At 38.0% G+C, this 23,981-nt stretch overlaps 1 protein-coding gene across 3 annotated transcripts in view; it reads left to right on the top strand.

Moving 5' to 3' along the window:
• The window catches only part of spsb1 (splA/ryanodine receptor domain and SOCS box containing 1), a 72,245-nt gene that overhangs the window by 28,031 nt on the left and 20,233 nt on the right, over positions 1–23,981 (top strand). Inside the window, exon 3 of one of the 3 annotated variants that reach the window (XM_052105782.1) lies at positions 1,739–3,694. The exons of the other annotated variants lie outside the window; for them this stretch is intronic. Within the exon in view, the coding sequence (XP_051961742.1) occupies positions 1,739–1,866 (128 nt within the window). The 3' untranslated portion in view covers positions 1,867–3,694. Of the gene's footprint in view, positions 1–1,738; positions 3,695–23,981 lie in introns of those variants that run through there. 3 annotated transcript variants of the gene reach the window in all.

Here is a 23,981-nt window from a genome sequence, read left to right as displayed (position 1 = left end):
CGATACTTCTGGAGTTTGCACGGTGTTTGTGATTTTGATGTTTCTCAGAGAGATTACTTTTTTTTTTTTCTAATTCCAGTTATTTATTTTTAAGTGTCTGATAACCAACACGTTATTTGAAATGTTCTGCATTTGGCACCACAAGTAAACCACAATAATTAAAACTATACAAATTGTACTTCTATTATTAGTAGTGTAGTATTCGTTATTTTATAATGAATAAAATAATGGTAAAATTATGAAAATAAAAGTTGCTTGTATTTTATTTACAATAAAATAATATATTTGTTATTACCAAAAATAATAATGAATATTTATGCCATTTTTTTAATTTGTGCAAAAAAGTTGAGATCTATATGGTTGCATCTAAATGTATTCATATTTGATTTGGCAATATATAACTGTTAAGCTTAAAATACAACCCTTTTCTCGCTTGAATGAATACATAAATTATTCAAATGTTGATTTGATTACATTCACTAAATATTAACAATACTTTAAATTGGTGAAAAAAAAAATGGAAAGAGAAACTAACAGATTGTTAAATGTGAACTTAAAAGTTTACTCCCAATTTATGAATGGTAATTTTAAGGCCACGTATATTTCGTTTGTCCACGTTGCTGATCGCTCCGTGCAGATTTTCTTGACCCGTGGACTAAGTCCGCGTCCGTGCACATCGTCGACAAATGCGCCGGCCTGCCGTTGACTGTACGAAGAGAACCACAAAGCAGTTGTAGTGGGAATGCTTCAAACACATTTGTATTCGCTTGCGGTCGGAAAAGTATTCTTTGAAGGCAATGCAGTCAGTTGGGTCACATGACCAGCTGAATATTACTCTATGCCAGTAACCATCCTCTTATTTGATACTTTCACTCCTGGATTACATTTCAGTGTTAGTCAGTCACCTGTTCAAAAATTACTGTGCACCTTTAAGGATGCATTAAATGTTGCCTGTAAACTTTTTTTTCCTGTTGAATGCTTGTGGTCTAATGCTGTTGTTTTGTGCTATTCCTTAAAACCATTAAATAATGCATGAGTCGACCTAGTATTAAAATAACTGCTAATTATTTAAAGGGATTGTTCACCCAAAAATTGTTCACCTAAAAATCTCATCTATTCACCCTCATGCCATCCCAGATGTGTATGGCTTTCTTCTGCAGAACACAAATGAGGGGGAAAAAAAAAAAAAAAGCTAAGCTCAGTAGGTCCGTAAAATGCAAGTTAATGGTGATCACTGATCAGACCTTTTGTAACTCAGGTGTGGGTGAGAAACGGAACAATAAGTCCTTTTTTGACACACAATCTCAACTCTTTATGTATGAAAGTCACATGTGGTACCTGTATAGTTTCACTTGCACGTCTGAAATTGAAAGTTGAAGAGATTTAGTTAAAAAGGTCATAATTAATTGTGTTTCTCACTCATCCATCTGAATATATGGATTTAACCACTGGAGTAGTATGGATTACTTATATTTGCTTAATGTGATTTTTGGAGCTACAAAGATCTGATCACCATTCACTTGCATTGTATGGACACTCAGCTGAGAGATTCTACTAAAAATCTTTTTTATGCTGAAGAAAAACTCATGCACATCAGGGATGGCATGAGGGAGCGATAAGAGAATTTTCATTGTTCAGTTAACTCCCTTAAGTACAAACAAGAATGAATATTGGATGCCCAATTATGTCTATCTGGTTTGATTAATTTCTATCTCTCTCGCTCCCTCTCTTCCTGCAGCTGAACCTCTGCCGTTAATGGACCTCTGTAGGCGCTCAGTGCGAGTGGCATTGGGGAGGGAGCGACTGTGTGAAATCAATGGACTGCCCTTACCTGACTCCCTTAAGAACTACTTGCTATACCAATGATGATAGTAGTGCCTTTAACAACTGTATAAGGCATAACATTCACCTCTGCGTGTCTCTGGGATTTCTCTTTCTGGCAAGCCTGTTTCATTACAATATTTTTCTGGTTTCAGGGCTATACTCCAGTCAATGGGTATGGGACCAAAAATATTTTTTACAAATCAGACCAAGAACACCTCACTATAAAGTTTGATGCTTTTACAATCACATGGGAAATCCTTGGTGCGACCCTTGATCTTGCTTCACTGGACATTAAACTGAAGGCTTCCAGAACCATGTGGCATGTACTCGTCTGAAAACAAGAACCCTTGTCCTCTCTGCACATGGCTTTGAGAAACCAACTGTTTTTCAAGGCCTTCTCCTTTTATAAGAGGTTTTTACTCCGTCCTTGCATTAGGTTTTTTTTTAATGATGTTGGCATACCTTACACATTCTTGTAACATGTCATTAATTTAAGGGGTCTATTTTGGAGCCTCTGTCGGCAATGCAAATTTGCAAGTCAACACTAGCCTTAACAACCAGCAAGTTTAAATGGGTCTGATGGTCACAATGTACCTGGATAATAATATCTATTCAATCTGTATAAATTTTTTCCATGTAGTCCTAATCCTTCCCTGTGCAGTCAGTGTAATAAAAGGTAATTGAGTCAACTTCAGTGTAGGGGCTATGGTCCGCTTTTAAATGGTTAAAAAGAAAGTTAAATCGCAACATGCTCCGTGGAAGGCAATGGCTTCCCCACTCGCTCCTGAAAGTTTAAAAATAGCTTGCTTTCAGCTGCTAATCTGACTGTCTGGCCTGGAAAAACAGTCTGACATCTGCCTGTGATGGGGGGTGATGGGGGGGGTTGAGAGACTAGCATTCATGGAAACCACCAAAAGTGTGTAGTGCTGTTTTTTTTTTTTTCACTCCGTAGTCAAGTCTCTCTCCGCTGTTCACACTGCAATATCTGAAGTGCCTGGCTTATGAGACTGGTACAATTTTTAGCGAAGTAATGATTTGAAGTTTATCTTGATTGAATCCCTGAGCTATGTAGCATAAATGAATCAATGAGGCTGTATAGCTTGCTCTCTTGAATGGCCCCTGAATCCTGTGAACACCTACAAAACTTCAAGTTCATCTGGTTTTGCCTGTTTTATTCATAATAGTACCGTTTTTAAACCTGCTTAATATTTGTTGTGGCATAAAGCAAGTGACTGCTGTATGGTGCCTTGTCGGAGTTAATCATGTCCTGATGTTTAGAAAAAAAGTGATAAAGATTGTTTCTGCTTTTAAAAATTTTTTAGACTTGATGCAAAGATGGTAAGATGGCCAATTATTGTCACTTTTTTTTTCCATGCTAGTCTTTTTAGATGTAAATTGTAGTTCATGTTTGGCATTCATTTTGCTAAGTGTGATGGGGATCGTTTGGTTCCCTGTTGTTAAACCCATCCTGCCTGCAGACCACCATTCGCTTTGTATTCCGTGATGTAGATAATATTGGTAACTATCTAATAAAGTTTATTATAATTGATCTTTCTTCCTAGCTGTGTTTTTGTGCTTTTTAAATGTGATTTTTACAACTTTGATTAAATTATATTGCAGAGACCAGAACAGTAGGGGAGGTTTGAATGGATGTTTATACAACATTTCTTGCCAGAAACTAGATTGCATATATTCACAAAACAAGAAACCTATTTACAAAAATTTGTCGTCCAGGCACCACAGTCCAGACTGAAATTTATATTTGGGGGACACGAGACATGTGCACACAGAGTTTGGTTATTTAGGCAAATGCCAACTGCGTTCTGCAACTGAATTTATGCTGAACAAATTCAGGAAGCGACCACCGTATTTACATTCAAATCCACATAGTGTACAGAACCAGACTGAATAACTAATTGGATGACACTGTACATTGACATTCTGAGGTATGTGTCTTTTTTTTTTTATCTTCATAATCTTCTATTAATCTTCATAACTTGATCTTGATAACTTTGCCTCTGTCTCCACAGTCGTTGCTTTCAGCTCTGTGTGTTCAATATGTTCAGCTCTGTCTAGCTATGACTTCTACATTACTGTTCAGAGAGATGTTGCAGTTTAAAAGAAGCATATTAAAATGTAAAACACTGCACCTTGGTTTAATCCAAACTGCCAGATGTTACTTTCATCACAAATGGTCAAACCCCAAGCTGTTGCCATCCATGTTTATTAAAAGTAGTGAGACTACAACATGCTAATTTAGTTCAGCCATCACTAGTTTGGGTGTAAGGGACTGTAAGGTGGTGAAAATTGTAGCCAATTAATTAGCCTATTACTTTTTAAAATAGATTTATAGAATGTTTAAAAAAAACTTTATTTTCCTTTCCTTAATGTGATGGGTGCAGACATAAACGCTACAACTTTGTGATTTGCAGTTTATTGTGCAACCAAAATCCCAATAACCAGAAAAAAAATATTTGAAGCATAATGGGGGACCATAAACAAGACTGAAATACATGTACTTATTTTGGGACCCTTATTTCCAAATGACTGAGACTTGGTGCCTTTACAATGCTCTACATTTGAGAATTTACCAAATTAAGATTTTATATTATATATATATATATATATATATATGCACACCCCTATCAGCCACAACATTTAAACCACCTGCCTAATATTGTGTAGGTCCCCCTCATGCCGCTAAAACAGCGCCAACCTGCTTCTCAGGATAGCATTCTCAGATGATATTCTTCTCACCACAATTGTACAGAGCGGTTATTGGAGTTACCGTAGACTTGTTTTGTAAACCGTCTGGCCATTCTCTGACTGCTCTCATCAACAAGGCGTTTCTATCCACAGAACTGCTGCTCACTGGATGTTTCATGTTTTTGGCACCATTCGGAGTAAATTCTAGAGACTCTTGTGTGTGAAAAATCCCAGGAAACCAACACGTTACCAACAACATCCAGTGAGGGGCAGTTATGTGGATGGAAATGCCTTGTTGATGAGAGAGGTCAACAGAGAATGGCCCGACTGGTCTGAACTGACAAAGTCTACGATAACTCATATAATTGCTCTGTACAATTGTGGTGAGGAGAATATAATCTCAGAATGCTATTCTGAGATGCGGGTTGGCACTGATTTGGTGGCATGAGGGGGACCTACACAATATTAGGCAGTTGGTTTTAATGTTGTGTGGCTGATATGTATGTATGTATGTACAGTATGTAATCACCATATTAGGGATCTTTATTATATTTTTCATATTTTTGTTGTATTCAAAAGTTATGAAGATGGAGACATGTACATGATTTGCTGATGTGACACGTTTCCATTTAGTCACTTTTTATGCCCTTGCTTTTAATTTAGAACACTATCTAATGATCAATATTACCTAATTTGCATTAAAGGATAAAAATATGGAATAATGTTGTCAGTGATTTAAAAATGTTTTTGTTTTTTTTTCACTTGAACGGCCGCTGTTATATGGTAGATCCAAGTTCTACACTACCAACTGTAGTATCCTTCAGAGAAATAATAAAAAACTAAAACACTCTTAACACATGGATTTTTTTTGCCTGTACCTGATGGTTATATGAAGCAAAAATCGCACCAATTAATCAGTAAAACCGATATATCTGTCTACCTCTATTCTCGAGATGCTTTTTAAAAAGATGACATTCCTTTAATCGGTCTTGGTGCCTAAAAATGCAGCGCTCCTGCGCGAGATGCTGGAAAAGCAGTGAGGGCGCAGCAGACGTAGGCCTACGTCTAGTGCATGTTAACATAGAAAAACATATGAAAAACAGCACACGAATACTAAATTGCATTGTGTGAACAGCCTGTAACTGTAGTATCCTGTACAAGCACATAACTATTTTAGTTATCTGACAGACTACATCGATATTGCGCTGTTTGAAGGAGGTTCTCCTTGCTAGTCACATTTTCAACTTGATGTCCATGAGCTTTTTATCTATTTCTCAAATAAACATTGGAAATGTTTATCTGTAGACATAACAACTCGGGAACTGAGGCAAGAACAAGACAAATCAGTTCCAACAAACTACGTCTTTGCTGAAAGCCCTGACAGTTGTTTTTGGTTTGAAGAAGAATTAGAGGACTTCAGCTAGCTTAGCGCTCAAGGAATGAATGAATTGCTGTGGGTAATGGAGTGGATTTCATATCAATGTTCACACTGTCATCCCGATTGCCTGGTTGCCATAGAGATGTGTTTGCATACACAAAACGCTGGCGCATTAACATAAGGTCACTCATTTGAAGTATGCAGCTTGGCTGGAACAGTGTGCTGTTTGGGTGTCTGGAACGGCACATTCCTGCCTGCAATATTCTTTCAAAATGTGAAGGCTGGCAGTTTCTGTGTATATGTGTACGAGAAATGGATCCAAGTTGTCTTATAACTCTAGATATGTGTTATCGGTGGGGGAACTGTTTTTAATGTGCAGTAATGTATATACTTTCCAGTGACAAATTGAAGTCATGCTTCTAGCAAATGCTTGGTTTGTGTCTTTAAAATGTACAACTTGACTACATGATGCGTTTCAGGGTCATTGTGAACACACGGTTCTGAACCAGTTTTTAGAAATAAATAACAAGCAAGGAAACGGGGAATTAAGGAATATTCCGGGTTCAATACATGTTAAGCTCAATCGACAGCATTTGTTGCATAGTATTGAGTAGCCTACCACAAAACATTATTTGGATACGTCCCTCCTTGTCTTACAATGAAAAACTTACAATGGAAGTGAATTATTATTTTAATTTTTAAGTACCAAAAGTGTATATGGTTTCTAGAGACCCAAGGTATGTGAGAGTGTTTTCTTGTTTATTGCGTTTCCATTAATTATATTTTGTTTAATTATTTCATATCTGTTTAAGTTTACTATCACAGGATAACTATAGGTGTTTTACATGAGAAATGAGTACTATATTCATACAAATACATACTATATCAATAAAATGACTTATCAACAATGGTGATTTATCAGTATATGTGTTTGCACATTGCACAATATACATGCATTTTCTTACTCAAGGTGACGCTGTTTTTACTGTGATTGACTTGATATACATTTGACATTGCTATTTGATGAAGAAACAATATCGAAGAAAACTATAGCAAGTACAACACATGAACAGTTTGAAAGCACTATTGTCATTTGGGTGTACTACTGAAATAATACAAGTCATGCGACCGTCTATTGAAATAGACGCATCTCATTAAATTAATCCTGCTCTTGATTTGTCCTGATTTGTTGCAGTATTTCTTTAATTTATGAGAAATAAAGCACCAAAATATATTTTGTTTTCTAATCTTGAAAATATTTTTACAATTTTATACTATCTGGGCATTTTGTATATCCATTTTTGATAGATATATGGTCTGGGTCACCAAAGCCCTGAATATGTAAGAGTGTTTGGGAAAATCACCATGCATTTAAGGGTTAAACAAGGTTCCCATAATCATAGAACACCTGCAAATATATTCAAAATGTTTTTTACCACACATAGAAAGTCACAGAAATTGAATTTCTATAGTGTTTGTATATATTTTCTAGATATCAGCTAGAAATACATATTTAAAAAAAGTCCTTATACAAAAATAAAGTCTAAAAGTCATGAATAGTCATTTGTCAAAAGGTTTTTGTAGAATTTCCATCAGATCCTTAAGTTGAATAGATGCAGTGTGGGCCACATTTGTCATATCATCAGTTTAAATCTCAATAACCTCTTAACGCAGAAAGCGAGATAACACCAACGGGACTGAATGCCTCATTCCAGCTGGATCATTCTATTTGTGTAGGACCTATGTGGGATGTCATTATTGTGTGTTACATGGGGGCAAATACAATAATCTTTTGTAAACTGGCACTTGTTTGGTGTGAAACTATAATCGTGACTGTATAAATAGGGAAAGATTCTAACAAGCTGCTCTTGTGAGAGTGGGCATACAGTATTAATCAGTTTTGTAACAGCCATACCGAAAGGCTAGCAGCAACAACAGATCAGATTTGTTAGACATTATATTCATTATTTTCGCACTAGCCTGCTCCTTGTCCTCTCTATCTGATTTTCATCATGTAAACTATTAGTGTATTGTGGGTCTGAAGTTAACACTAGTCGAAGGAACAGTTTGACTTTTTTCTAGAGCTTTATTTGCCTTGAGTGCACATCACAGAAAGCTAAATTTAAAGTGTAAAGAATGTGAGTTTTTCCTGTTTTAATTCCAGATTCCCTGAATACAGAATCTTCTTCAGTTATACACTCACCTAAAGGATTATTAGGAACACCTGTTCAATTTCTCATTAATGCAATTATCTAATCAACCAATCACATGGCAGTTGCTTCAATGCATTTAGGGGTGTGGTCCTGGTCAAGACAATCTCCTGAACTCCAAACTGAATGTTAGAATGGGAAAGAAAGGTGATTTAAGCAATTTTGAGCGTGGCATGGTTGTTGGTGCCAGACGGGCCGGTCTGAGTATTTCACAATCTGCTCAGTTACTGGGATTTTCACGCACAACCATTTCTAAGGTTTACAAAGAATGATGTGAAAAGGGAAAAACATCCAGTATGCGGCAGTCCTGTGGGTGAAAATGCCTTGTTGATGCTAGAGGTCAGAGGAGAATGGGCCGACTGATTCAAGCTGATAGAAGAGCAACTTTGCCTGAAATAACCACTCGTTACAACCGAGGTATGCAGCAAAGCATTTGTGAAGCCACAACACGCACAACCTTGAGGCGGATGGGCTACAACAGCAGAAGACCCCACCGGGTACCACTCATCTCCACTACAAATAGGAAAAAGAGGCTACAATTTGCAAGAGCTCACCAAAATTGGACAGTTGAAGACTGGAAAAATGTTGCCTGGTCTGATGAGTCTCGATTTCTGTTGAGACATTCTGATGATAGAGTCAGAATTTGGCGTAAACAGAATGAGAACATGGATCCATCATGACTTGTTACCACTGTGCAGGCTGGTGGTGGTGGTGTAATGGTGTGGGGGATGTTTTCTTGGCACACTTTAGGCCCCTTAGTGCCAATTGGGCATCTTTTAAATGCCACGGCCTACCTGAGCATGGTTTCTGATCATGTCCATCCCTTTATGGCCACCATGTACCCATCCTCTGATGGCTACTTCCAGCAGGATAATGCACCATGTCACAAAGCTCTAATCATTTCAAATTGGTTTCTTGAACATGACAATGAGTTCACTGTACTAAAATGGTCCCCACAGTCACCAGATCTCAACCCAATAGAGCATCTTTGGGATGTGGTGGAACGGGAGCTTCGTGCCCTGAATGTGCATCCCACAAATCTCCATCAACTGCAAGATGCTATCCTATCAATATGGGCCAACATTTCTAAAGAATGCTTTCAGCACCTTGTTGAAGGCGAAAGGGGGTCAAACACAGTATTAGTATGGTGTTCCAAATAATCCTTTAGGTGAGTGTATAACCCCCAAGCAAGAGAGAAACGGAGAAACTCAGACTCCCTTCTTTGTGTGTTGGCTATTATGAACCCTGTCTATAAAGAGTAAAAACTCCTATACACATAAAATAGCACTTGTATAATGGTGTTATTTCTCCTCTGAGGAGGACCAGTGTTTGCACATTTCTTGAGCCTCAATAACAAAGACAAGCCATGATATAGTAATTAAGCATGAGGACAAAAGAAGGAATGTAACAAGACAGTTTGTGACACTGACGGTCTTTTGTTAGTTTAGACTAGAAAATGAAACTAGCTGTTTAAAGATCTCTTTCTTAAATAGACATTGAACTAACAGTGACCCATTTGTACTGAACAATAACTGTGATTGCATGTAAATGTTTGCACAAGAAGAGTCTATAAGAAGTCTTGCTTAGGATCTCACAACTTCATCCTCTGGTTCTATGCATGTTGTAGACTCTGTAGAGTGTAATTTCCTTTAAATTCATTTCCAGAACTAATCCAGTGTTTTCCCTATTATAAGCATGTAATGAAAGACTTGCATGGATTTGTTATAGACTAATGACTTGATACGTTCAGTGGTTCGTTTGTGAAACAACAAAATATCATAAATGAAAAAAAGCTTTTACACAAATGTGCCCTGTGGCATGGAGAGGAAGTTGTCTCTGGGAAGCCTTTTAAATCCATGAGATTATAAAAACCATTTAAAAAGTGAGTTATTGAACGCAGTGGGGCTAATTTTAGATCCTCTTCAATTGACAGAAGAATGTGATGGGAGGAATATGATGTCCGAGTTAAGAGTTCCCTTGGAGTGAACACACTGTTGAAGTGTTACTTCAGACACTAATCTGATATATAATGCGGTTATGTGTAAATACTTTTGTTCCTCTGAGTGAAATGACGTCAAACAGTTTTCATTGCAGCTATTGAATCTAGACTTCCCGGGAGTGAAATAAAACGTTTTCTCACACTGTACGTTGTGTGCTGGACTGTAAAGTTCACACTGTAAATTGTTCACACATTTCACACATGTGTCCAAGCAGAGTACCTACCTAGCAAGTTCATCATCCACAGTTCAACACACTATGGACATACTCTACTAACATATGGCTACCAGAAATTGTCTACCAATAAATTTGTCTTATTTTTGATGTTTTATGTTTCAAAACCTTTTGAAAACCTTTGAAAATCTTCCTTTAAAATAAAACACTGACTATTTAAAGTGTGGCTGATGTGTCCAAATACTTTTTGGGGCTACTGTAAATGAGCATTAACAAATGTATGGTGTTCTGAGAATTGAATCAAAATAAAAACTCTACATTTTGACTAGACTGTTCCAGATGGCCTGGATAGGTACCAGATCAAACCAGACACTAAAAATCATTATCATGTGAATATTTTTTAGAGGTAAAGTGGAGAGACAGTGTAACAAAAACAAACAAAAAAACAGCCATTAACCACTTGCAGTGCTGAGGAATGGGGAATGAGCCATATCAGGGAGGGAAAGTTCAACATGGCCTTGCAGTAGATCTTTCCAGGTTGTTTCCAAACAATGATATATGCTTATAAAAATTTTAAAGAGTGAGGAAAAAATGTCAAAGAGTGATATAATATATGTGAAAAGGGTCTTGTCTCATGTGTCTCGAAGTCTGCAAGATCAAGCCGATATGCAGATACAATGCCATAGCTGATCCGTAACTATAGGCTGGGAATGTAGTTTATGGAAGAATGGTTATAAGTTACCCGGGGATCAGCTCACATTGGCCTGTTTGCAGTGACCTGCAGGAGAGCAGATAGGTCATCTCCTTCCAGTGGTTCAACAGTCAGAGGAGTCTATTAAATTAACAAGTTCTGTAGATTTGAAATTTGAGCTTCCATAAATTATGTAGAGAAGGAAGCTTTGAAATAGCAAATATAAGGAAGACCAGAGGCTAGTTATCAAAATTTTACACTGGAATTAACAAATAGTATACTAAAAAATAAATGAGAGTTTAACTAAACAGACATCCTTACCCTTAACCAACACCTAACCCTACCAATAACATTATAAAATAATTATTTATAATATTATATTTATAATAAAATATTATATATTTTTTTTCTGAAGCAACCATGTCATTTCGTGTCGCTTCTATGGCACTTCCACTTTCGTGTGTCACTGGCTGGACACTAACCATGGTCCAACACTATCAGGTGAGCTACCAAGCTGTGTACATATTGGTGGGTCTGTAATACAAGTGTTAAAATGTATTGTTTATCAAATCATGTTTTAAAGAATAGGTTAGAGTGGGCAAAGTAACACAGATATTGGACAAAAGATATTTGGAAAAGAGTGTTCTCGATCTTAACCCCATTGAGCTTTTGTGGGATCAGCTAGACTGTAAGGTGTGTGAGAAGTGCCCGATAAGACAGCCACATCTATTAAGTGCTACAGGAAGTGTGGAAGAGTATCTGGACAAAACTGACAGCTATAATGCCAAAGATCTGCAAAGCTGTAATTGCTGCATGTGGAGGATTTTTTGACGTGAACTCTGAAATAGTTGTTTTCAAATTATAATAGTAATTTTTCACATTATTAATGTCTTGACTATACATTGTGATCAGTTGAATGCCACTTTGTTGAATAAAAGTACCAATTTCTTTCCATAAGAGCAAAATCTGTACATTATTCCAAACTTTTGGTTGCCAGTGTATATATATATATATATATATATATATATATATATATATATATATATATAAAAATTCAAACAAAATCTAACTGTAAAGGGATTAATGGAAAGGAGGAGGTGAGAACCAGCTTGACAATATAAATAATAGTTTAATATTAATATTATTCTTAATAGTTTAGCCCCCCCCTTTCCCTGGGGAGGGGCGTGCCTTCCGTCCCGTCTGCCTGGATGAGGGAGGGGACAAGGGGAGTGCAATAAAAAATGTGGCACCTACACGCCGTAATGGCGATCGTGCCAAATTACATTTAAAAAAAGAGAGGGAAAGGCCAACATCTAGCGGCAGTGGGAGAGAGAGAGAGAGAGAGAGAGAGAGAGAAAACACTTACTCGCCGGTTATCCGATACACCATGGCTTGGTCCTCGGCCACTCCTCCACCCTAATGGATGACAGCCACACCTCTCCGGGCGGATCAGAGGCAGTCCTCTGGTCCCTGGCAAACGGAACGCCCCACCGCATTTTTGGATGGTAGGGGTCTCCCCCGCCCCTGGCAGCAGTAACCACTCCCGTGGCTGCTCCTGTGGGGTGGATGGTAGCACCGAGAACTCCACTACAACGCATCCCTCCTCTTTCCCGGGTTTCAGAACAAGTGTAAAGGGATTGATGGAAAGGAGGAGGCGAGAACTTGCTTGACAATATAAATAATATTATAAACTAGAATTAAATAAGTTTAATTATAAACTTAAACAAAAAGACAAACACACACACACACACACACACACACACAGGTGGCGGACAGCTGCCCGTAACTCTCTGTCGCACTGCCGTCTTCGGTCGGCCTTTATCCCTCTCAAGAGCAAATTTCGCCCTCCACCCTGCCACACTGACATAAAACAAAGGCAATCTGATTGAACACCATATACAGTTTTTAAACGATAATGTTATTTATTCAATACCAACTGGGCATGTGTGAAAAAGTATTTGCCCCATAGTTACTAATCCCCAAATCTATGAAACTGCTTTCATAATGAGGTTCAGCTGGACCAGACAAACCCTGATTACTGCCAGCCCTGTTCAATCAAATCAACACTTAAGTATACATTTTTCAACAGCATGAAGTTGGCTAAAAGGTCTCACCCAGTAGCACACTATGACACTATGTTGAAAGAAATTCCAGAAAAAATTATTGAAATACATCAGTCTGGGAAGGGTTACAAAGCTATTTCAAAGGCTCTGGGACAAAAATGCCATCCATGGAAGAGTGGTGAGGTGAAAACCACTGCTAACCCAGATGAACATTAAGGCTCATCTGAATTTTGCCAAACCACACCTTGATGATCCTCAAACCTTTTGGGAGAATTTTCTGTGGACTGATAAGTCAGAAGTGGAACTGTTTGTAAGACAGGGATCCCGTTACATTGGCCATAAATCAAACACAGAAATCCACAAAAAGAACATCATTCCTACAGTCAAGTGGGATGGTGTGGGGATGCTTTGCTGCTTCAGGGCCAGGGCGACTTTCAATAATTGAGGGAAACATGAATTCTGCTCTCTACCAAAAAATCCTAAAGGAGAACTTTGGTCATCAGTCCGTGAGTTGAAGCTCAAGCACAACTGGATTATGCAGTAAGACAATGATACAAAGCATAGGAGTAAGTCCACCTTTTAATGGCTTAAAAGAAGCAAAATGAAAGTTTTGGAGTGGCCTAGTCAAAGTTTTTTTTTTACTTGAACCTGATTGAGATGCTCTGGCAGGACCTTAAACGGGCAGTTCATGCTCGAAAAAACACTCCAGTGTGGCTGAACTAAAGCAGTCCTGCAAAGAAGAGTGGACCAAAATTCTACCACACCATTGTGAAAGCCTGATCTCCAGTTATCAGAAGCATTTGTTGCAGTTGTTGCTGCTAAAGGTGGCACAACCAGCTAGGTTGTAGGTTTTCCTTAGATAACCTACTGTATATTCACTATACATTACCACATTGAGAATCAATGGTTCATCAAAAAGCTGAAAAACGTTTGCTTTCAGAGGCTTTATATGGTGTTAATTAGTTCTGAGAGCTGTGCAGAGAAAAAGCACAAAGGAGATTAAGTCATTAATTAAATAGTGAGCAAGTGAGCATCCTATAGCTTTCCTATGCAGCCAAGAGCATTCACTTCTAACATTTGTCCAAAAGTTCAGTTTCAGGCTGCAGACGATGTTTGCACCACTCAGCATGGTTTGCAGGCATGGGACAGTGGTAATCCGTACATAGATTCAGAATTTATATTGCTAAGTTTTCATTTTAACATGATTGGCAGTGATTGGATAATGCTGGCAATTACTTGGATCAAAATTAATTATGCTAATGTATGATTGATAAAATATTTCAGCACTGGCTATCACTTGTTTGTTTGACAGTGCAAAGAAAGCATTGGGATTTTGTTGCCAAAGTAGAAAAACATTGTAAAATAAAAGTCAAATCAAGTGAAATTATGTTTTTATGTCTAGATTTTTTATTTGTGCTTTTCCCAATACATGTTGTTCCAAAACTTCTTTACAGACAATCAGCTGTAATGTCTATAATGTCTCAAAAACATGAATAACTAATACTCCTGGAAACACAATAAACAATTTTATTGACTTTTTAATAGCTTGGTATTATTTAAAATTTCACAACTTAGGCCTGCTTTCACCATACAAGGAAATACATTTTTAGGGAAATTATTTGCTCTTCAATTTTTGTTTTTGTTTTGTTTATTTGATAGTAGTTACAAAGGGAAATTAAAAATGCACACAGCAGTGATGCTCTGGTCTCAGTAGGATAATGGAGCCTTGCCTTAATGTATACAATTGTGGTTGTAGTGGGTTCAGTTGTTTACCTAAGAGTGACAGCAAAAATATGTTGTTAATTTGGAGGGGGAAAAATCACATAAATGATCCTAACTAGGTGTTATTCATCCCCTCTCTATGTCTTTTTATAGCTCTGCTCAATGTTGAACAGATGGATGAAATTAGACTCTTATGAACTCAAAATGAGTCAATTCCTAAACTCCTCCAGCACATAATAGTCTTTTAGCCACCTGTTATCATCTCTCATCCCTTTTCAAAAATTATAATAATAATTTAGTGTCATATCATAAGCTCACTCTGCACTCTGAAACATTCTGAAAATATTATGCCCAGCTTAGAGTGCGAATTGTCCTGGGTGTCTGATATTCAGTACGGACAGGTCAGAGATGAATTCTAGTGACCTGTGCCGAAGAATGTCTCTTTTCTCTCTCTCCCTCCTTTCTTTCAGGCACGCCATCCATGTCCCTTACACCTGCCAACTCCGGCATGGCTGCTGCCAGTGCCTGATGCTTTAACGCTTCATGATGGAGTGAGAAGTCTTGGAGGCCGGGAAGGCTTTTAGATTCAAGCTGCTCTTTTGGCACACTTGAATTGAGCTCCATGCTAATGAATCTCACAGGGGCTTTGCCTTTTAAATAGGGATACCCTTCTAAAGGCCTCGGCCCCCAGAACAACTCCATCTACTCCCCCTGTGCCAGGCAAAAGATTCATCAAATATCTTTAAATGCTGCTTATATAAATGTAACCTTGCTTATTTAACGGCACAGGTGTGGAGAATATGGATTGTTAACATGTTGTACAATTTAAAGTGAGTGAGTGGAGTTGTTACTTTAAGTAGAAGTTAACTAATGCAGCAGCTTATGATTATATTCAGCATAGCCATTTTCTTATAAAAACCTAGTGAAGTTAGTGCTGTCACTACTTTAAGTTAGCTACTCCCAAACATTGCTGTCTAGACATTGGTAAAGCAGGTGATAGTGTGACCAAAGGAAGAGATGAGTTTCAGGCAACCCTCTTTCTGACTCAGTGCCTATGAACGCTGAGTTTTGCACAGAGAGCATTCTGGTTTTTCAGATGGCGTGACAATTTGATAAAAAATCAGTCGGAGGGCCAGACAAAAATTATTGGAGGGCCGCATTTGGCCCGTAGGCTGTCAGTTGACTAACCCTGATCTAAGACTAAAAGTAGGGAGATCGAGCAAACAGAGCATGCATTACAAGCTTTTGAAACTTTTTTTTAACAAGATTTGAAGCTGCATTGGGGCATCCCCTGCCTTTCAGAACTGTATATTGGAACTGAAGGTGATAGATTCTAGTGTTAGCTGGCACCTAGATGGATGATATAAGACTCTAAAATGAGAGAGAGAGAGAGAGCAAACAGAACCTGTTTTATAAGCTTTTGAAATTGAACATGAAAAGGGTCAGTTTGACCTTTAAGGACAACGTAGGAACTTTATATATAGCTTTGTGTATAAATACATAAAAACATTTTAAATTACATTGCCAGATTCAGATTATCTCTGTGGAGGATGTCATGAAGTTTCAAGGTGAAAACTTAAAGTTAAGTTGATATAAATCAGTGTTAAAAATTTAAAAGGATCAAACTGACCCATATGCCCAGGGAAGGGTTAAATAGCTAGTTTTTGTCAGAAGTTTATAGATGCTTACTACTTTCTTTTATTTATTTTTTATTTTTTTAAAGAGTAGCTGAATGTAGTTTAACAACTTTAAGTTATGAGTAGCTTGGGAAGCTACAGTTTCCAAGTAGATTCCCAAACACTGTAAAAGAGCACATTGCAATCAGTTTGTTAACCTGCTCTTGTAGATTAAAAAATAATAAAATTAATAATAATAATAATAATTTGGTGTGTTTCGTTTATTTTATCTAGTTATTATCAGACTTATAAATGTTTTGGTAACACTTTACAATAAGGTTTCATTTGTTAACCTTAGTTAACATCATTAGATAACATGAATTAACAATGCACTATAGCATTACTTAATGCTAATTTCATCATATATTTATTATTTTAAAATTAAAAGTCATATTTATGAACATTATTTGAAGCACTATGAATTAGCATGAATTGACAATGAACAATTGTATTTTTTAAACAAATATTAACAAAGATGAATAAATGCTGTGAAATATATTGTTCATTGTTTGTTCATAATACCTAATGCTTTAGCTTAAGTTAACGAATGGAACATTTTTATAAAGTGTTAACAATGTTTCACATCTTTTTTTTCATCCTGCTTGCTTGTATAGGCTGAAAGATGAGCAGTATTTTCCTGACACAAAATTGTCTTGGCAATACCACAAGGATTTCTCATGAAAAAGCTTTAGTACTCCCTGTGACTCATCTCAAACATGCAACTGATTTTTATCAGCCTTTTGATATCGGCAGGGGGACACAAAAAATGGCTTGTCCGATCTCAAGACTGCTATTTCAAAAGATGGCTTTCATCATTGCAGCGCTATGGTTACAATCAACTTTCCGCTCCATTATGCTCTTACCCATACTGTATACACACACACACACACACACACACACACACTGACCCCATTAAGAGAAGATTTAAAACTTTAAAAGATTATAATTCAGGTCTAATGTTCTAGATTGGTAGGAGTGTCACAATTCCACTACTGAAAATGCAGTACATCAATTGCCATGCACTTTTGTTTAATTAGGTTCTTTGTAGGTTAACTGTGGGAGTGATGTGCATGGAAATTCAATGCTGTTATTTTAGTGTGAGGTAGAAATGGGCCAAATCGTGTCCTGATAGTTGGAATGATGACTGTATCTGTCTGGAGCCAAACAGGAAGTGTGATAGAGTGTCTGTGTCACTGCGGCCTCTGTACCATTTGCTGTCCTTCTCCCCCTCCCTCTCCCTGCTGCCAGGTATTAATGGTAAATTAGGTATTCTGAATCAAGCACAAGTACAGTCTGAACCTTGTTTTAGACCAGGTTGATTGGATTCAGAAACTGGGACAGTAACGTGATTCTCGTCATCCTGTATAGCATATTTTCCCTCCATTGTTTCACTCTATTGAAAATATATGTGAATATATTGTATATTTGTATATAATATATGTAAAATAGTGTGGCCTGTTGGATATTCGAGGATGAATCAAGCATCCCCCTGACCAGTGCATTTATTAATGCACTGGACAGTGGCTTGTTTATCACAGTGGACTATGATTATTTTAGACGTCCTTCCCGACCTCCAGATGGTGGCTGCTACCATGATTAAATACAGTTCAAACACGGTGGAAGGTGTTGAGTGAGGGTTTTTTTTTTTGTCATGTTGGGGGGCCTGGTAGATGCAAACCACTGACCTTGATATTAGCCTCTGAATCCGACGGATGGTGCTGCGTCAGTGTACAATTGGATGTCGTCAGGGGAGGAAATTAAATTGTCGTAAAAGAACGAAATGCCATTCCAGTGACTGACGAAGGTTGACCAAAGTAGTAAGTTGGCCTGGCATGCTTGGTCCAGGACCACGGTGTCATTTAGGGTGGGGACTAACGAGGCTAGAGAGAGGAGGTGTGAGATGAACGGGTGGCCTTGGGGAATGATGCACATAGCAAAATTTAGATGGCCAAGGAGGGAAAGGAGATCGCGTTTTTTGCAATTTGATTTTAGAAGGATGTTTGAAATTATTGAAATTATGCAATGGAGAGATTTAGAGGGGGGCTATCATGAAGCCAGATTTAACTTCTTTACTGAGCAGCTTTACTACTTGTTGTTCGGTGAGTGCTGATTGCAAATTGTGGCAGATGAGGTTTGCTCTCTAGCCTGGGGTTGAAGCCGTGCTTTAAACCAGACAAAACAATTTTGTGAACGATTAGCCAGTTCTTTAGCTAATGCAGCAATGATGACAGAAGTACTGCGGTATTTTCTTTTAGGGACACTAGGGACACACTTTTTTCCCAGGGACACTCTATGATGTACAGTAAGTCTAAATCTAGCATTCCCCAGTACTGACATTTATTCCACTGTGCAAATTTAGATGAAAATATTTTGTGGTATGTGAAGAATGACTGCCTCCATAAGATTGTGATAGTACAGCGATGATGGATAGATAAACGTTGAGTGTGCGCCGTCTGTGTGGGAACTTGGAGTATAAGCAATGAAAAATTCAGCAAAGGCGAGCATGCGGGAAACACTGCGGAAGGGAATTTTTTCCGATTAACAGAGAACTCGCCGCAGTTCATGGTTCTGATAGTATTATTATGAGGGATTGTTGAAAGTAAAGAAGAAAGGTCTATGTCCACACCTGCTAGAATTTGGGAATGTAGATGGTTGGAGACTGCCGGGGGTTTTGAAATCGCAGCGTTTGTCAGAATAGCGAGAGGTATTGCTGTCTGTAGTGTAAATGAAGGCAAGCGATCTGGGAAGTCGGGAAAGTGCAGAAAAGGATTTGGGACTGAATTCACGTGCTGCAAGGAATTGTTCCGGTGTGGGTGGGGTTAGAATGATGAATAGAAGGGGAATAAAGTAAAGAGGGGAATGGGACTGGAGCGGTATTGACCGGTGGAGGCAGCCTCATGCGGGAATCCGCTTCAGTCGCCCATGGATAGAAAGGAGTAGAGGGGAAGCTGGAAGAACGTTTTGTGTGGAAAAGGCGGAGGCCTTTGGAAGGGCTGATGTTAAGGGATGCGAGCGATAGCCTGTATGAGCAGTGGGACATTTGAGGGACAGATGATTGGCTTGCTGCATGAAGGGAGATGGGATTGTAGAAGATATGGGATCTGTTATTGGGTGGAGATTTGCATTGGATACTTGGAGAGGGAGAGAGGGGGGTGGAGTCAATTTGGTGGAGGAGAGGAAAATTATGCATGCTTTATGACTGGAGGCTCTGCACAAGCGCCAAACTTACGTGTTTACCTCCGGATGTATGTTGCCGCTGGAGCTGGATGGCTGAGGAAGGATTCCCACAGATTTGGGGTTAGAGGCTTAATCTAACTGTCACACGGGCACCAGTGTGACAGTTTTCAGCAGAGCACTTGACGTTCCAGGTAAGGCTTTTAATGGCCACAGCAATGTTTACAATCAATTTTATAAAGTTTCTCAATTCTTCTATGCGCCAACACTAGACTGACGTGTGTCACTCTCTCAGCTCTGTGGCTGCTGCCTTTTTATGCCGCTCTCCCCATGCTTACTGAAATTAGACACCGGTGTTCGACATAATTTAGCTCAGGTGTAAGCGCCCTTACCGCTTTTCTCTCCTGGACGGGCGCTTGACCACGCCCCCGCTGCCGCACCGTGTTTCGTTAAAGCCTGAGTAAAGTTCATTTGTTTCAATGTATGGGTAGGCACCTGCGGCTTATAGACAGGTGCGGCTTATTTATGTTCAAAATAATATTTTATTTAAAAATCAGTGGGTGCCGCTTATATTCAGGTGCGCTCAATAGTCCGGAAATTACGGTAGTCATTGCAGGTTTTTTCATACAATGAAAGTGAATGGTCACTTAGGCTGTCAATCTGCCTCATATGTCCTTTCATGTTCCACAGGAGAAAGTAACATGGGTTTGGAACATCATGAGGGTGAGTAAATGATGACAAAATTATTTTTTGGGTGGTGAACTAAGAGTTTTAATCTTTCAATTAACACTTTTACACAATGTACTCACACCACAATTATGCCTGATAATGATAATGAAATGAACAATATAATGGCTTCAGGTATCATACAGCTAGCAATTACAGAACATTGCTTGTGGAAGTCTTTTGAAATTTGTATCAAATGTTGCAGTAGTGAATGACTGCATAGGGTGCATTTACATACAACTGCATTTACTGCATCAATACATTTCTATTTTCACACACATTTTTTATGTAATTACTTGCATGCTTGAAATGCAAACGATTGATTTTCCTTTTTTAGAGGCATGATGTGAATGTGAAAACAGATTAGCTCCTTAACGCCATGCTAAAAAGTGGGGGATAATTTTGCCCATATGTTCTGCCGAGCTCAAGGGCACCACTTGAGGAGTACCACCCAGTAGAGCAGTAGGTCTAGTGAACTCACGCCTAGTACACCCCCGAGCATTAAGTGGCAAATCCCAGTCATGGAAAAAAGTGTTATTACCACAAATGGCTGCCAGAGCCCACTTGAAAGTGGAAAACGGCAAACAAGACTGATTAATGAAGAGGCTGTTTGTTCAAGTGTGCCATTTAATTAGGCAGACAATTTATCATAGTTAGCAGCAGTAATTACTCCACTCCTCCAATGTGTGTAGGGGGTGAAGAGAGGAGGAGAGAGGGATGAGTTAGATGGTGTGATGGAAAGGTTCAGAGCGTTTAGATGATAGCTGGAGCATGTGGAGCGGTTGTGGTTCAGACAGCTTCAGCTCCTCCGCTATATTACTCTGATTCATTGAGAATGACTACAGTAACAAATGTCTTACTGGTGAAACATAAAGTCATGCAGTTTTCTGTCAATCATTCAGGGCATTCAGCGCAAGTATTTGTGTAGTGTGGTAAAACAGATGGTGATACAGCATTTTTGAAAACACGCTTTTGACCATGAGGTTTTGTAAGGACGTTTATTGGAGTTGTTGACTTAGATTAGTGACAAAACCTAATGTTCTTTAGAAATCTGTGTTAGCCTTGATGATTTTGAGCATGACTTTTTACACAAGTCAAGTCAAGTAATTTTTATGTGTATAGTGCTTTTCACAACACAAATACTTTCAAATCAGCTTTACAGGAAATCATGCATTAACAAAAACAAAAACAAAAAAGAAACTAATATCTACTGTATAATATCTTACAGTGATCATGATGTAGTTTGATTAAATATGATTGTAAAATGTGTATAGAAATTAAATAATGAAATAATAATTGTATTTAGAACCCTTGTGAGCAAGCTGAACACGACTGTGGCAAGGAATACAAACTCAATAAGATGTTAGTTAGTGGAGAAAATAACCTTGGGACAAACCAGGCTCACTCTGGGGGCCAGTTCCCCTCTGGCTAAACAACAAAAATATAATGCCAATATTTGTTATTTGTGTGCAGTGCAAGTCATGGTTTATATTTGTAAATAAAGTAAGCATTAAGGTCCAGTTAAAAAAAAAAAAAAAAAAAAAATATATATATATATATATATATATATATACAGTGGGTACGGAAAGTATTCAGACCCCTTAAATTTTTCACTCTTTGTTATATTGCAGCCATTTGCTAAAATCATTTAAGTTCATTTTTTTTCCTCATTATTGTACACACAGCACCCCATATTGACAGAAAAACACAGAACTGTTGACATTTCAAAACTGAAATATCACATGGTCCTAAGTATTCAGACCCTTTGCTGTGACACTCATATATTTAACTCAGGTGCTGTCCATTTCTTCTGAACATCCTTGAGATGGTTCTACATCTTCAATTGAGTCCAGCTGTGTTTGATTATACTGATTGGACTTCATTAGGAAAGCCACACACCTGTCTATATAAGACCTATAATGACTAATGTTTTTATAGTTAATCCTGGATCATGTACATAGATGCATTGTCCTTTGTTAGTTGGCTGATGAAGGCTTTTGTTGGCAATTAAATGATAATCTATGTATTCCATTTTGTAGCAAGGGCAAAAGATGACAGAGGTTTTTTATTTACATCTGATGGTGTCATATTAAACATTATTAGTTCAAATGATTTAAACTTGTATCCTGTCCTCTGAGTAACACCAAAAAGTTCACTGAAAATTGTAGCAACACCTCCTTCTAGACCCTTCAGACGCAGCTCATGTTTACAACAATAACCTGGGGGAGTAGATTCATTCAAACTAATATATTCACTTTGTTTAAGTCAAATTTCAGTCAAACAGAGTGTATCCAATCTATGATCTGTAATAATTTCAATTACAATTAGTGCTTTTGTAGAAAGAGATCTAATGTTTAGTCGCCCTGCTGCAGGGGCTCTTCAGCCGGAACCAAAGTGTGTGTGTTGGTTGCTGTACTACCTGCATCCAAAACAGTATACAGCTTCTCTTTTTCACTGACCTCCACGAGCATTCGGATACGTGTCTCTAACTAATTAACCTTCAAAGTCAGCCTGACTAATTCCTCACATTTATCACATGTAAATCTCTCACTGCTGATGGAAGAAGCTATAGGAAACATGTGGAATGCAATGCCGGAAGAAATAAAATGAGAGTATTTTTTCGATGTGATCGATGTGGTTCCTAATCAGCAGATGTTTGAGATTGATGCAATAATCTGTGCAAAACACAGTTGAGGAAAACAAATGCACGCAGTCGAGACATGAGATGTAGACAAGTGGAAAAGAAAATGAGAGAAACTTATGCACTGTCAAGTAGGGACTCTCCTGGTTGGAGATTTCCCCACAGACTTGGCATATGTCAGTTTATAACATTTATTTCTAACTTAATTTAAATATATACAAAAAAAGAAAAATAGCAAAAAAAAGGATTTTTGCACAATAGTGTGTACAGTTTTCGAGCAACTCAACCTGCTAATTGACTTTCTAATACAGTATATGTCTGTAAAATAACACTGTTACAATCTTTAGCTTTAAATATTTCTAAAATAAATATATGAATAAAACACAAATTATGTAAATACAATATATTTAATTTTAATCTCTCGCTCCAATGGTCTCGTGTGCCAGCAGTTACTGATTAGTGTGCAAATGATAGCACGCATGCCTTAGATTTCCAACCCCTGGATCTTTCAAATTGTGATGAATCAGAATGGGCCTGAACACCAGATCAGAAGCAAAAAGGAATTAATCAGTATTCTTAACTCTGTCTAGGAATTGTTCAGTTTAAACCATTGTAGTGTAGATCTCTATGATGCAATTTTAGTTTAAGAGTTTCTGTTTTTGCTTTTGAGACTTGTGAGCTGTTCTGCCTCATGTTTTTCTGAGGGGCTATGGAAGCAGAGGGTAACCCCAGACAGAAGGACTGTGTTTTGTAGTCAGAGGTTTGGATGGATATGTGTGTAAGGTGATATGCATGCAGGCCTCTTAATGGACTTGGCAGCAACAGTTAAAGCTTGGTTATATGAGGTGGCAAAGATTAGCTCTCCTGAAGTGTGTTTTCAATACTCAATATCCACCTGAACTTTAACTGCTCTTATCTTGAGGGGTTGTCTTGTAATTATGCTATAGAACTGAAGGAAATTACCTAGATATAAAGCTAAATGTAGAGTGCGACTGATT

Source organism: Xyrauchen texanus, chromosome 35, assembly GCF_025860055.1.
Source record: "Xyrauchen texanus isolate HMW12.3.18 chromosome 35, RBS_HiC_50CHRs, whole genome shotgun sequence".
In the NCBI taxonomy this organism is placed as follows: Eukaryota; Metazoa; Chordata; class Actinopteri; order Cypriniformes; family Catostomidae; genus Xyrauchen; species Xyrauchen texanus.
The sequence above is the reverse complement of the archived record's forward strand: the minus strand, read 5'-3'. Positions and strand labels throughout refer to the sequence as shown.